Source organism: Podarcis melisellensis, assembly GCF_964234715.1.
Source record: "Podarcis melisellensis genome assembly, chromosome: 14".
Taxonomy (NCBI): domain Eukaryota; kingdom Metazoa; phylum Chordata; class Lepidosauria; order Squamata; family Lacertidae; genus Podarcis; species Podarcis melisellensis.
In genome coordinates, this window is record NC_138546.1 from 23,445,345 (window position 1) to 23,457,618 (window position 12,274).

Genomic DNA, 12,274 nt, shown 5'->3' on the forward strand with positions numbered 1-12,274 from the left:
GAGCTCATTGTGATTTTGCTGTCAGACCGTAGTGAAGAGAAAACACCATCTGTGAGTTGAGCATTTAAAATACTCCACACTTTGGGGCTGGCTTGCAAACGGCAAGCGTGTCACCCGTGTGCAGATTTCACCTGCCAGATCCGACGTACTTCCTATGTTGGGAGAATAAAAGGCTAGCTGGTGAAACACCAGCCAGCCAAAGGCACCAAATTGCAACCGGCACATGGCTGTAGTGAGCTCAGAAGCTCGTTCCTCTCTTTGCAAGGTGTTTAGATCCAGCATTCAGGAGGACGAGCTGTGCATTTGATTCTTATAATAACAGGACGCAGCAGCTGAGGATCAGAGGACTCTGCTTCACCTCCCTCTGTGCTCTTATAAATGCTGGGTTTTCTTCTGCCGTGATGGGTTTGTGAGGCTCTGGATTGCTGGAACCTGCCCTGCCCTGCCACTTCCCTAATGCTTCTCCCTTGCCATGTTCTCCAGGATCTTCATCCCCAGGAAACACCGACAGCGCTTTGACGAGGTGGTCTCCCAGAGCCTCATCAGCAAACTGTGCCATGCCAAGAGCAAGCACTCTGCCAGTCGGCTGAGGCGCAGCCGCAGCGAGGACCACCACGAGCGCCTCCTGGTCTCCACGCGGGCCAGCTCAGTGCCGAGGAGCCACGAGGAGAACGGCAAAAGCTTGAGGAAGGCGACTTCCCTCATCGCCAGCAATGTGGGCTCAGGGGCTGCTCGCAGGTAACTCCCCCTTCCCACAGACCTTTGGAACTCACTGCAGGTGTTTGCATTCTGCGATTTAAACAGTATAGATCTGTAAATCTATAGAATGAAGGAAGAAGCCATAATCACAGAATCTTAAGGGCTGCAAAACAAACCCCTGTGTGATTCTTCTTAAGTGTTTTGTTTTATGTATGGACTTATTTAGCACAGGAGCGTAATCGATGGAGTGCCCTCCAGACTTCCTAGCCAATGGCCATGCGCGCTGGAGCTAATGGGAGTTGTAGTCTCATAGGATAGCTCTGTTTGTTAGGGTGTAGTGCTGATAACGCCAAGTTTGCAGGTCTGATCCCCGTATGGGGCAGCTGCATCTTCCTGCATTGTAGGGGGTTGGACTAGATGATTCTCAGGTTCTCTTCCAACTCTATGATTCTAACGACTGGAGGGCCCCACATTGGCTACCCTTGAATTAACAGGTGCACAGGCCTCTCTGCAGTACAAGGCTGCCAGCAGTTGATCCTAGAATTGTAGAGTTGAGACACCCAGATTCTTTTCACATGCACTGCTGTCAAGCCAGGTGTCCCTCATCCTGCATTTGTTCATCTGAATATTCCTGCCTAATTGCAGAACCTTACCTTTGTCCCTGTCGGAATTCATGTTGTTGGTTTTGGCCCAGTTCTCCATCCTGTTAAGGTCCCCTTGAATCCTGATTCTATCTGCTGTTGTTTCACCTGCGGTTAAATAGAAATGTCGTAAACAAACAAAGAAGCGCTGGCTTTGAAATAACAATCTGCCACATTTTCCTGAGCTGGTGGCCTTCCCCATGCTCTTGATGCTGATGCTGTGGGGCGTGCATAGGTAACATGCCACATCGACCTTCCTTTGTACAGCAAGCCATCTATGGTGGGTACAACAACCATGGCAACAAGCAGAGGAGACCATCTCTATGTCTCTCTCCTTCAGCCATCCAGTATATCATTATCTGACGCAGGACCTTGCTTGAGAATTACTAACCACGCTAGGAACTGCGACCCTGACGCCCAAGTTCAAGGTGCAGTGAGGGTTCGTGAGCCTCTTCCTCATAGAGCTGGAGAAGGCCGTCAGTGGCCACTAGCCATGATGCCTTGGCTTTGCCTCCACAGCCAGTGGTAGTAATGGCAGAACTGGGAAGAATTGCATGCCAATGAAGGTGATAGACGGTTGTTGAAGGAGACAAGGGAGGTGAGATCTCCTAGGCTGGGGGAAGGTGAGAGCTGGGAAGGTACAACCTTTTCTGTATGGGGCAAAGGTTAAGATATACCTGTGAGAGAGGACTTTAAATTATTTTCATTTCTCTGTTCTTTCTTTTCTTCTTTTTGTTAGGTTAGTTAATTTGTTTTATTGTACTATGAAAAGTCTTAACAAAATTTTATTATTTAAAAAGGGGGGGGGGGAGAAGGAGACTCATCTTCACAAGGAAAGAGAGGTGGGGCTGGAGAACAGAAGCCAGAAGGAGGCTTGTTCTTCCCTGGAGTTTCTGAAGCTCCTGCCCCAGTGCCAACCAACATAAGAACCACTGGCGGAGGAAGAGGAGTGCAGGGGGAGCCCCCAGGATGCACGCCCCACCCCCAGGACACATACCAGCAACGCCCCTGCCTGTTCTCTGCCCCCCCCCCCGGTGCCAGAGCATGAAGCTCTGCCACTGATAAGGACTAGTAACTTGCTTGTTTCCCCCCCAGGACTGTTCGTGTCTACAAAGGCAGCAGGAGCTTTGGGTTTACGTTACGTGGACATGCCCCCGTGTGGATAGAGTCCGTCTTGCCTGGTAAGGAGAACCACGGTGTCCTGCAGAATACCACTGATGCTTTCATTTCCAGAAATGGCACTTGCAGGTTAACTCCAAGTTCTCTGTATGTTTTTCATTTTTCTGACCAAACTTTAAGCCCAGAAATGCAATCATGGAAGAGAAAGGTGTGTGGTTGGTGTGAGTGTTGTATCTTTAGGAAACTGTGCTTTTGAGGCAGGGGATCATCTGCCCAGTCCTGAATGGCTGATCAATTTGTGCTCTCTCTCCCTCTGCCCCCCATCTCTAGGGAGTCCAGCTGACAAAGCATCCTTGAGAGCTGGGGACAGGATCTTGTTCCTAAACGGCCTGGATATGAGGTGAAGGAGCTGCTCCTTTGTGTCTACCCATCATCCCCCCTGGGGCTCTGGAATGCCTGCACCCAGGGAGGCTGCAATGCCCCTCTGGAATCCCATGCATCCCAAGAAGGAGATGCATTATCCTGCTCCAGCCTTTGTTGACCTGGTGGGTGGTCTCCAGATGCTCTGGCTGTGCTGGCAGAGGCTGATGGGAGCTGTGGTCCAATGTGTCTGGAGGGCACCAGGTCGATGAATGCTGTCCTACTTTGTGCAAACCTGCTCAGCGCAGTACCCACCTGCCCTTCCTCGAAGGGCTTTTCTTGTGTGGCTGTGACTCTCCTTGAAATGTCACAAGAGCCTTTCTCTCACTCTGCAGGAACTGCTCCCATGAGAAGGTTGTGTCCATGCTTCAGGGCAGCGGGGCAATGCCCACCTTGGTGGTTGAAGAAGGCATTGTGAGCTTTTCCAGTGGTAAGATCACAGATGGGTCGAGGGGAAGATTTGGTCCCAGGGTTGGAATGGGAGGGGAGCACATTCTACTTTCCTCTCAGCCTCTGCGTGAGGCAAGATGCCATCTCTCGCCTGCAGCTTGCAGGATGCCCAAGGTAGCAACCCTGGAAATGATGGGCTGTGTCAACCAAGTTCTGCTTACAGTAGACCTACTGAAAGTAATGAACCTTACTTGATCATGTCCCTTAATTTCAGTGCTTCTGCTTTGAGTAGGTGCAGCATTGAGTACAGCCATGCATTTCTAAGAGTGTAAGTCAAGGTGCTCACAAAACTACAGTTCCCAAGTGGCAAGGAGAAGATCAGCCTGCAGCTCAGTGGCAGAGCCCTTGCTTTGCATTCAGAAGGTCCCTGGTTCAGTCCCTGGCATCTCCAGATAGGGCTGGGAGAGACCCCTGCCTGAAACTCTGGACAGCCGCTGCCAGTTAGTGTAGACAATATTGAGCTCAATGGACTGATTCTGGTCTGGCTCTGTATAAGGCAGCTTCCTATGTTCTTGCAACTGAGTCAGGGGGCTTAAAAACTGCCAAGTTAGGGCCCCTCCACATTTTGGCTATTCCTGATGTGGCAATGTTTGTTGTTTCCTTATTTATGAGAAACCTTATGTTGCTCATAAGCAACATAGCATTCTGTGTGTTGGGGTTGGAGGGAGCATGCAGTTTACAAGGACCTTAAGAACCCGGGATACCTCAGGAAGAAGAGAAGAAGAGTTTGGATTTGATATCCCACTTTATCACTACTCTGAGGAATCTCAAAGCGGCTAACATTCTCCTTTCCCTTCCTCCCCCACAACAAACACTCTGTGAGGTGAGTGGGGATGAGAGACTTCAGAGAAGGGTGACTGGCCCAAGGTCACCCAGCAGCTGCATGTGGAGGAAGGGGGACGCGGACCTGGTTCCCCAGATTACGAGACTACCGCTCTTAACCACTACACCACACTGGCTCTCAAGGACCCCCTGACCCCCTGTTTCCCTGCCTGGTCATTTAGGTCTTCAGGGCTGTCTGTCAGTGGCAGTGTTTGAAACTCGCATTGTTCTAGGTGCATTTTGGGACAGGGAATTTCATTAGCGCGAGCAGTTTCTGAGCTCTGGGTGCAGCACTGCGCCTAAGATTTCAGGTTAGAACTGCAGAGTGGAAGGAAAGGAGGGCCTTTTTCTGCCTCCCCACTTCAAGCTACTCTCTGGAGACTGAAGAAGAGACCCTCTTAAGAATATCACCTGCCTGATATTGATTTATATTTTTTAATATTGTTATCTCCACAAACCGCTTAGAGCAGGCATGGCCAAACTTGGCCCTCCAGTTGTTTTGGTACTACAACAGGACCAGTGGTCAGGGATGATGGGAACTGTAGTCCCAAAACAGCTGGAGGGCCAAGTTTGGCCATGCCTGGCTTAGAGACTATTGTAGTTCAGTGGTTTAGTATTTAGTTAATTTGTTAAAATAATAAATAAAATAAAATAGTTATCTGATAGGGCTTGAAAGGAGAACGTGGCTTTTTCAAAGGATGGACACAAGCGATGCCATGCTATCAGTACCCTGAGTGATCTCTGTGTTGGGGAAAGTTAATATTTGGAGCCACCAAAGATTTGCAGGAGGATTCAGCTGGGTTTTTGTTTTTGTTTTTGTTTTGCTTGGGATGGAGTCATGTGCTTTGAGAGGGAGGCATTGGGAAGCACTGCCACTTTAAAAGACAGGTTCAGAACAGTGATTACACCAGGGTGGTGAGGACTGGGCATGGTTCATGTCAGCTAAACCTCCAGAGTGAACGCTAACTCTGATTTATCACGGTGGGGGTTCTTTCCGGACCACATCCCTTCAAACACATGAAGGTTTAACAACCTGCTACATGGCTTTTGGACAGGAGCAGTTTGTAGCTTGTGATTTTGCAAAATAGGTGGTTGTCTGCTTTAGGGAGGTAACGGAAGTCAACATCCGCTCCTTAAGCACTGCAGAAACAAATAGCATGAAACTTCATAAAGCTGCCAGGTGGATATTGGGAGAGTATTGCTAAAATCCTTAAAAACGGTCCAAATCCTATGCCATCCATGAGCATTAAGGCTGCAGCCCTAAGCACACTAAGCAGCCCTAAGCACACTAAGCTCCTGCCAACCTAGCAGTTCGAAAGCATGCAGTGCAAGTAGATAAATAGGTGGGAAGGTAAACGGAGTTTCCGTGGGCTGCTCTGGTTCGCCAGAAGCGGCTTAGTCATGCTGGCCACATGACCTGGAAGCTGTACGCCGGCTCCCTCGGCCAGTAAAGCGAGATGAGCGCCGCAACCCCAGAGTCGGTCATGACTGGACCTAATGATCTTTTACTTTATGAGAACTAGAATTTTATTTTTAGGGAAAGGGCTCTATCTCAGTGCTAGAGCACATGCTGTGGATGCAAAAGGTCCCTGATGATACTCAGCTGGATGGACCAAAGGGTCTGACTAAGGCAGCTTCCTCTCTTCCTACCACATTGAGGGGCAATGCAAAGATTTGCACAGTCAAAATGAGAGGGAAAGGGGTGCATTTATTGTGCAACCCCCCGAAAACCCTTGCTTATGCTGAATGGTCAACTGGAGGGTTCATGCCCCGATCTCTCACCTTGGCTGAAAGGCACACCTGCCTCTTTTCCTGCTTTGCCATGATTTATCTATTTATGTGCAGACGGCGAGTCATCGGAGAGCCCCAACTCCTCTTCGGCACTCACCTCCTTGCAGTGGGTTGCTGAGATCCTGCCTTCCAGCATCAAGATCCAAGGGAGGACCTTCCACCAGCAGCTGGAACACCTGCTTACGCCGCCAGAGCGCTACACAATCTGCAAAGCACTGGAGAGTTTCTTCCAGCACAGGTAGCCTGCTGGTTATTCCCTCCATTCATTTCTGAGTGGGGCATCCAAAGCCCTGTTAGGACCTGCAGCAGCGTCCATTTACCATGTGCTCTCTGTTACCTGAGTCCTGCATCTGGGCCTAGTGTGGTTCTTGTAGACTCAACACTTTGACAGCTGAGTCCACGTGATTCCTTTCATTAGGAACCAGGAGCTGGTGGGTGGGTCTCCACCACCGCCAGAGGTATGTTCTTAAGAAAATGTCCCACTTCTGACACCATGTGCCAGCAAGTGGGCTAAGGCAGGTCTAACTTGCCCTGATGCCTTATTGCAGCTAACCTAATTCCAAGTAGAGCTGTCTCTTCCTGATAGCACTATCTAGCTCAGAGCTTTCCAAACTTTTCATGTTGGTGACACACTTTATAGACAGGCATCATTTCGTGACAGTAATTCAGTTTTACTAGTAAACCAGAGGTTAAACGAACTGCTTTCTAGCCCCAGAAGGAGCATGGGGAGTGTTCATTTGACACACCTACACACTGCAGCCAACATACTAATGTGTTGCGACACACAGTTTGGAAAGCTCTGATCTAGCAAGACAGAGCTTATATCTTTCTATGGAAAGATGGGAGGCATCTTTGAATTCTCAAGTGCCTTCAGTAGCAACCTGACAAAAGTGACGCTTTCTTGCTGGTAAGGAGGACAAGCAATGTGGGAAGCCTCACCTAACTAATTTGTGCCAGTCAGATTTCCTTTTAAAGGCACAGGGGCAGCAGAGGTCAAGAGACCAGGGCATCTTCTGGTGGCGCCAAAGAACATTGCATCCTATTTTCCAGCTCCCCCCAATAAACACTGTTGTATTTTCTCTTGTCCCCCCCCCCCAGGAACATAGACACCCTCATAGTGGACGTCTATCCAGTCCTGGACACCCCCTCCAAGCAGGTCATCTGGCAGTTCATCTACCAGCTGCTGACGTACGAGGAGCAAGAGCACTGCCAGCAGAAGATCACCAGGTTCCTTGGCTACAAATCAGTGGCAGGTGAGCAGCCAGCACCTGGTGGGGAGGAGCACCCGTGGGTGGCACTGCTCAGGAGCTCGAGTGTCTGTCTCAAGCCAAACATATTAAACCCCTGTGTTGCAAACAATTATTAGTAATATCCAAGGCAACACGATGACCAAGTACAACAATGCGATGTCAATATGAACTCTTTATATAATCTATACAGAACATTGAACAGTATGAAATATATGAAATATGCACTCTCTGCAAAACCAAATAAACAGAAATCTTATAAATCTCTGAAAATCACAAAATATGCACTCTTGATGGATTCTCTTGAAAACATAGAACCAAATAAACATAAGTCTTATAAGTCTCTGAAAGTCTTTGTAGACTATGCAAGTCTCTGAAAGAAGCAAGGGGTCAGATTCTATGTTTCATACTGTTCAATGTTCTGTATAGATTATATAAAGAGTTCTATGTTTTCAAGAGAATCAAGAGTGCATGTTTTGTGATTTTCAGAGATTTATAAGATTTCTGTTTATTTGGTTTTGCAGAGAGTGCGTATTTCATATATTTCATACTGTTCAATGTTCTGTATAGATTATATAAAGGGTTCATATTGATTATATAAGAGTTCATATAAAGAGTTCATATAATTGCATTGTAGTACTTGGTCATCGTGTTGCCTTGGATATTACTCAAGCCAAACATATGCAGAGCGCATTTGCCCCTGAGTGCCAGTCACCAAGGATCACAAGCCAGGAGAGGGCCTGGGCAGAGCCTGCTTTTGAGTTTTCCAATGGGGCATTTGTTTGGGTAGAGTGAGAAAAGGATGCTGAGCTTTGATGGACCCCCTAGGGCCTGATCCAGCAAGGAGGTGCTTTTTATGTTGTCATGTTCAAGATAGCAATGGGTGAGAAGTTCTTTTTTGTCTGCACTTTAATGGGAAACTACCTAATTTGCACTTCTCGGAATAAGATGCAAACCAAAACAGCTATTCTAGATGGAGCTGCTTTTGGCATGAAATGCTTAAATTTACTTTCCTTTTACAAACTTTCCTTGTACAAAATTCAGCAATGAATGGGATAAATTTAGGACATATATGGAAACAGAGACAAGGGGAAAAACAAAATGTTAATCAGTAATATATATGTATTCAAAAAATCACAGTAGGCACGAGATAGCGCTTACTACGTAAAAATTTTATTTTGGAATAGATACAGCAGATAGATAATTAAGATAACATTATCCAAAATCGAGATAAAAGGAAGTCGATTAATGTTGTTGTAAAATCAATGTAAGTCGAGTTGTTTATGTTGTATGTATTTAATGTTTTTTGTTTTGTTTTGTTTGTTCCTGTCTTCTGTATGTTTTGTGAAGTATATCTATGCAAAATTTAATAATAATAAAAAAAATTACTTTCCTTTTACTTTTCAGACTTTAGTTAGATGGTTTTTGAGCCCGTTTTGTATTATAGTATTGGGTTTGTTTTTAGTTTCGTTACTGATAGCTTGCAGCTATTTTTGGTACATTCTGTTAACTTGGAATTAGATTTACGACCGTGTAAATAACACCGAGGCCACTTGGAACGAAATGCTCTATATGAATACAATGGGGTTGTGCTCAGCATTACTCACCTTTATGGTAGACCCATTGAAATCAGTGAGTGTGATTTAACTTAGGTGTATTCATTTCCATGGGTCTAATGCTGATTAAAACTTAGTTGGACACAATCCACGGAAAACAGGTGCATTCCAGCCGCACAGGAGTGACATCCATCTATATCTCTGCATCTAGGCAAGCTAGAGGCATCATCACAGCTCTGGGCACATTCCAACCAAGCAAAAGCGCTCCGGGAAGAGTCCTGAGGGCCAGACAGAAAGGTGTGGAGGGCTGCAATTGCCAGCATAAGTTAAGGAATCCAGCCAGCTCATAAAAATACCAGCCCGCAAAGCTCTCTTTTAGGGAAAGTGTCCTTGCTACAGAGCAGCAGTGGCAGTGGTGGTGTGTGGGTATTAACGCATCACCCGAGTTCCTGCCGTGAAGGGCCCACCCCACCTCCTTCCCGCACTGTTGCTCTCTCCAGTTGCTGTGGCAACCTCGGCACCAGCTGTGTGTTTTAGGGGATTGTGGGCATTAGATCCCCAGCAGGGTAAATTTAGAATGAAAGGTCTTAATCTTCGGCTTTGGGGAACAGTTATTTGAGAGCAAATGCCCGTGTTTGTGGCAATGAGATTATTTTTACACCAGGGAGCAGCTCAAACGCCGTCGAGGCCAAAGGGGAGAGGGCGCTTTCGGAGAGCAGGCGCCTGAGAGAATGTGTGTAAACACACCAGCCCTTTCACAAAGAGCAAAAGCAGCTATGAGGAAGATCATGGGAACCTGCTGTAGACTGACTCAGTATTGTCTACACTGACTGGCAGGGACTCTCCAGGGATTCAGCCAGGGAGCATTTGCCAGCCTTACCTGGAAGAAACAACAACAACAACACCACTACACTAAATAGCTTCCTTAGACAGGGCTGCCTTCAGATGTCTTCTGAAGGTTAGATATAACCTTTGTCAGGATTTGAACTTGGGACCTTCTGCATGCAAAGCAGGTGTTCTATCACTGAGCTACAGCCCTTCCAGGAACAGCTCCTGTAGTCTTGGAATGAATGGATGCAGAGTTTGACCAGAAACCCCCAGTGTGGCTGTGCTGGATGTAGCCATAGCTGGCTGGGAGCTGCTGAAGCCCACCCCCCTGGATTTTATTCCATGCCCTTCCCCTGAATGTTACTTTTGTCATTTATAGCCCATGCTTCCTCTAGGGAGTTGATGAGAAGAGAACCAGGTGGAGGGCCTTCTCTGTAGTGGCACCCTCCCTGTGGAACGCCCTCCCATCAGATGTCAAGGAGATAAATAGCTATACAACTTTTAGAAGGCATCTGAAGGTAGCCCTGTATGGGGAAGTTTTTAATGTTGGTTGTTTTATGATGCTTTTATATTTGTTGGAAGCCACCGGGAGAGGCTGGGGCAGCCCAGTCAGATGGGTGGGGTACAAATAATAAAATAGTTGCTGTTGTTATGAAGGGCCCTGTAGTGCTGGATCTCATGGGGGGGGGAGCTATTTAGTCCATCAACCTGTTCTCACAGTGGCCAACCGGATTCCTCTTCTGGGAAATCTGCAAGCAGGACCTTGGGTGCAACATCAACACTCCCCACTTATGATTCCTTGCAAGTTATATGGGGAAGCATCCCACCTCTGTTACTGGAGGTCATACACAGCCATTGTGGCTACTAGCTGCTGATAGCCTTATCCTCCATGCATTTGTTATTGCCAGATGTCCTCATGGTTCAGAAAAGACCCCAACCCCAATGACTCCCCTTTGAGGAAAGATGGAAGCATCTGGGGATTTTTAGTTAGAAAAAAGGTGATAAAGGGCTTGTCCACACTTCCGCTTGCGGTTTTCTCTCTGCCGCACTCCATTCCCAGGGAAAATCTACTCTTTAGCTCTAAATCAGAACAAACAGCAATCCGTAGAACACTTGTATTGCTGTCTGCTCCGATTGAGCACTGAAGAGCAGTTTTCTCTGGGGGGAAACAGCTGGACCAGAGGAAGAGTTGATGAACCCTGAGAGGAAACTTATACAATTATGCATGATTTGGAGAAAGTGGATAGAGAAAAGTTTTTCTCCCTCTCTCCTAACATTTCAACTCATGACCATCGCTGCCTCCTGTGGAAGGGAGTTCCATAGTTTAATTATGCGCTGCATGAAGAAGGACTTTTTTTTGCGTCTTGACTCTTCCAACGTTCATCTTCATTGGATGCCCATGAGTTCTAGCGTTACAACTGATGGAGACAAAAACCATCCATGTGGTATATGATTTGATAAGCTTCTCTCCTGCCTCCTCTTACTCTCCTTCAATCGGGACTGTCAAGTCCCAAACACTGCAGCCTTGGGCATCTCTCAGGCAGTTCCACTTCTTTTTCAGCCGCAGTTGAGACAGAGGCAGAGGATCGGCACCGCAGCTCCATGCGGGGAGCCTCAGCATGCCGGGAAAGTGTCCCCACCCACAGTCCTGAGGGCAGTGGAGCTGGAGGTAGGTCACACTCTCTGTGTTCTCAGAAGGTTGTCTTTCTGTTCCTTCCCACTTTTGACTAGCTCCACTCACCCAGCTGATATGCAGGAGGTTGGGACGCTGGAGAAATCTGCTTCAGTTCTCATTGAGAGGCAAATCTATCCAATTCTCACTTTCTGAAACAATATGAAAGCTGAAGCTCAGCCCTCCTTTGAAATTTACACAGCTTGCAATGCAGTTTCCCGCCCAAGAAATGTCAATGTGCATGTATGAAGGTAAAGTGTACATAAATGTGCATATATTAGTGAAAGCAATGTAGCGAGACTGCATCGCATTAAGGGAAATTGCTTGCAAAAATGTGTGCATGAATCAAAACTGCAAAAAAGTGTTTATTAGGAGAAATTTGCACTGGTGAATTTTCATGATGATTAAACAACAAAGGCACTTCTTCCTTTGTGAGTAAGGGCGTGGCCGGGGGAGATTTCTGGGGGCCAGACAGAGAGCCCTGGAGAGCCACATCCACCCTTTCCCAAAGGTTCCCCAGTCCAGTTCTACACTTTTTGGGGACTTGCTGAGGAATGCACAGTGGCTCTTGCGTGGCTTGAGAAGATGAGGTTCCTGCTTTTCTGCTTGGGACTCCTCTACCCTTGGCTGTTTGGCCATGGTGCACAAGGACAGTGTTCCTGCGGAGAAGAACTGGCGGCCAGCTTCCTCCTTCATAGCCTGGATGTTGCCTTGCAGAACTCAGCTGGGCACTAGGATGGGGACAAAACTAGGATGTGTTGGCTCTGCCTGCCATTGGTTCTGGCTTCACCTGTGCCCCTGCTTTCCACTCTGCCAGTACCAATTGGTCCCTAGCCGCCTCTGGCAGCTTCTGCTCCTGCTGCATCTCCATTTCTCTTCCCATCAGGTCCCAGCGAAGCCACCGAGGTGCCAGTCCGCTTGGCTGCAGGGGAGAGGCAAGCGGGGGATGGGACTTCCCTTCCGGAGACGCCCAACCCCAAAATGGTGAGTTCTGGGTCTGGCTTATGGAAGATGAAGCTAGTGAGGAGG

General features: G+C 47.6%; 1 protein-coding gene across 4 annotated transcripts in view; it reads left to right on the forward strand.

The window, feature by feature from the left end:
* GRID2IP (Grid2 interacting protein) overlaps positions 1-12,274 on the forward strand; it is a 61,500-nt gene that overhangs the window by 30,109 nt on the left and 19,117 nt on the right. For 3 of the 4 annotated variants that reach the window (XM_081888962.1, XM_081888960.1, XM_081888963.1), the window contains 8 exons: positions 484-738; positions 2,436-2,521; positions 2,790-2,859; positions 3,215-3,309; positions 5,997-6,180; positions 7,041-7,195; positions 11,135-11,242; positions 12,132-12,229. In XM_081888962.1, the coding sequence (XP_081745088.1) occupies positions 484-738; positions 2,436-2,521; positions 2,790-2,859; positions 3,215-3,309; positions 5,997-6,180; positions 7,041-7,195; positions 11,135-11,242; positions 12,132-12,229 (1,051 nt within the window). The remainder of the gene's footprint in view (positions 1-483; positions 739-2,435; positions 2,522-2,789; positions 2,860-3,214; positions 3,310-5,996; positions 6,181-7,040; positions 7,196-11,134; positions 11,243-12,131; positions 12,230-12,274) is intronic. The other variant, XM_081888961.1, reaches the window with a different exon arrangement.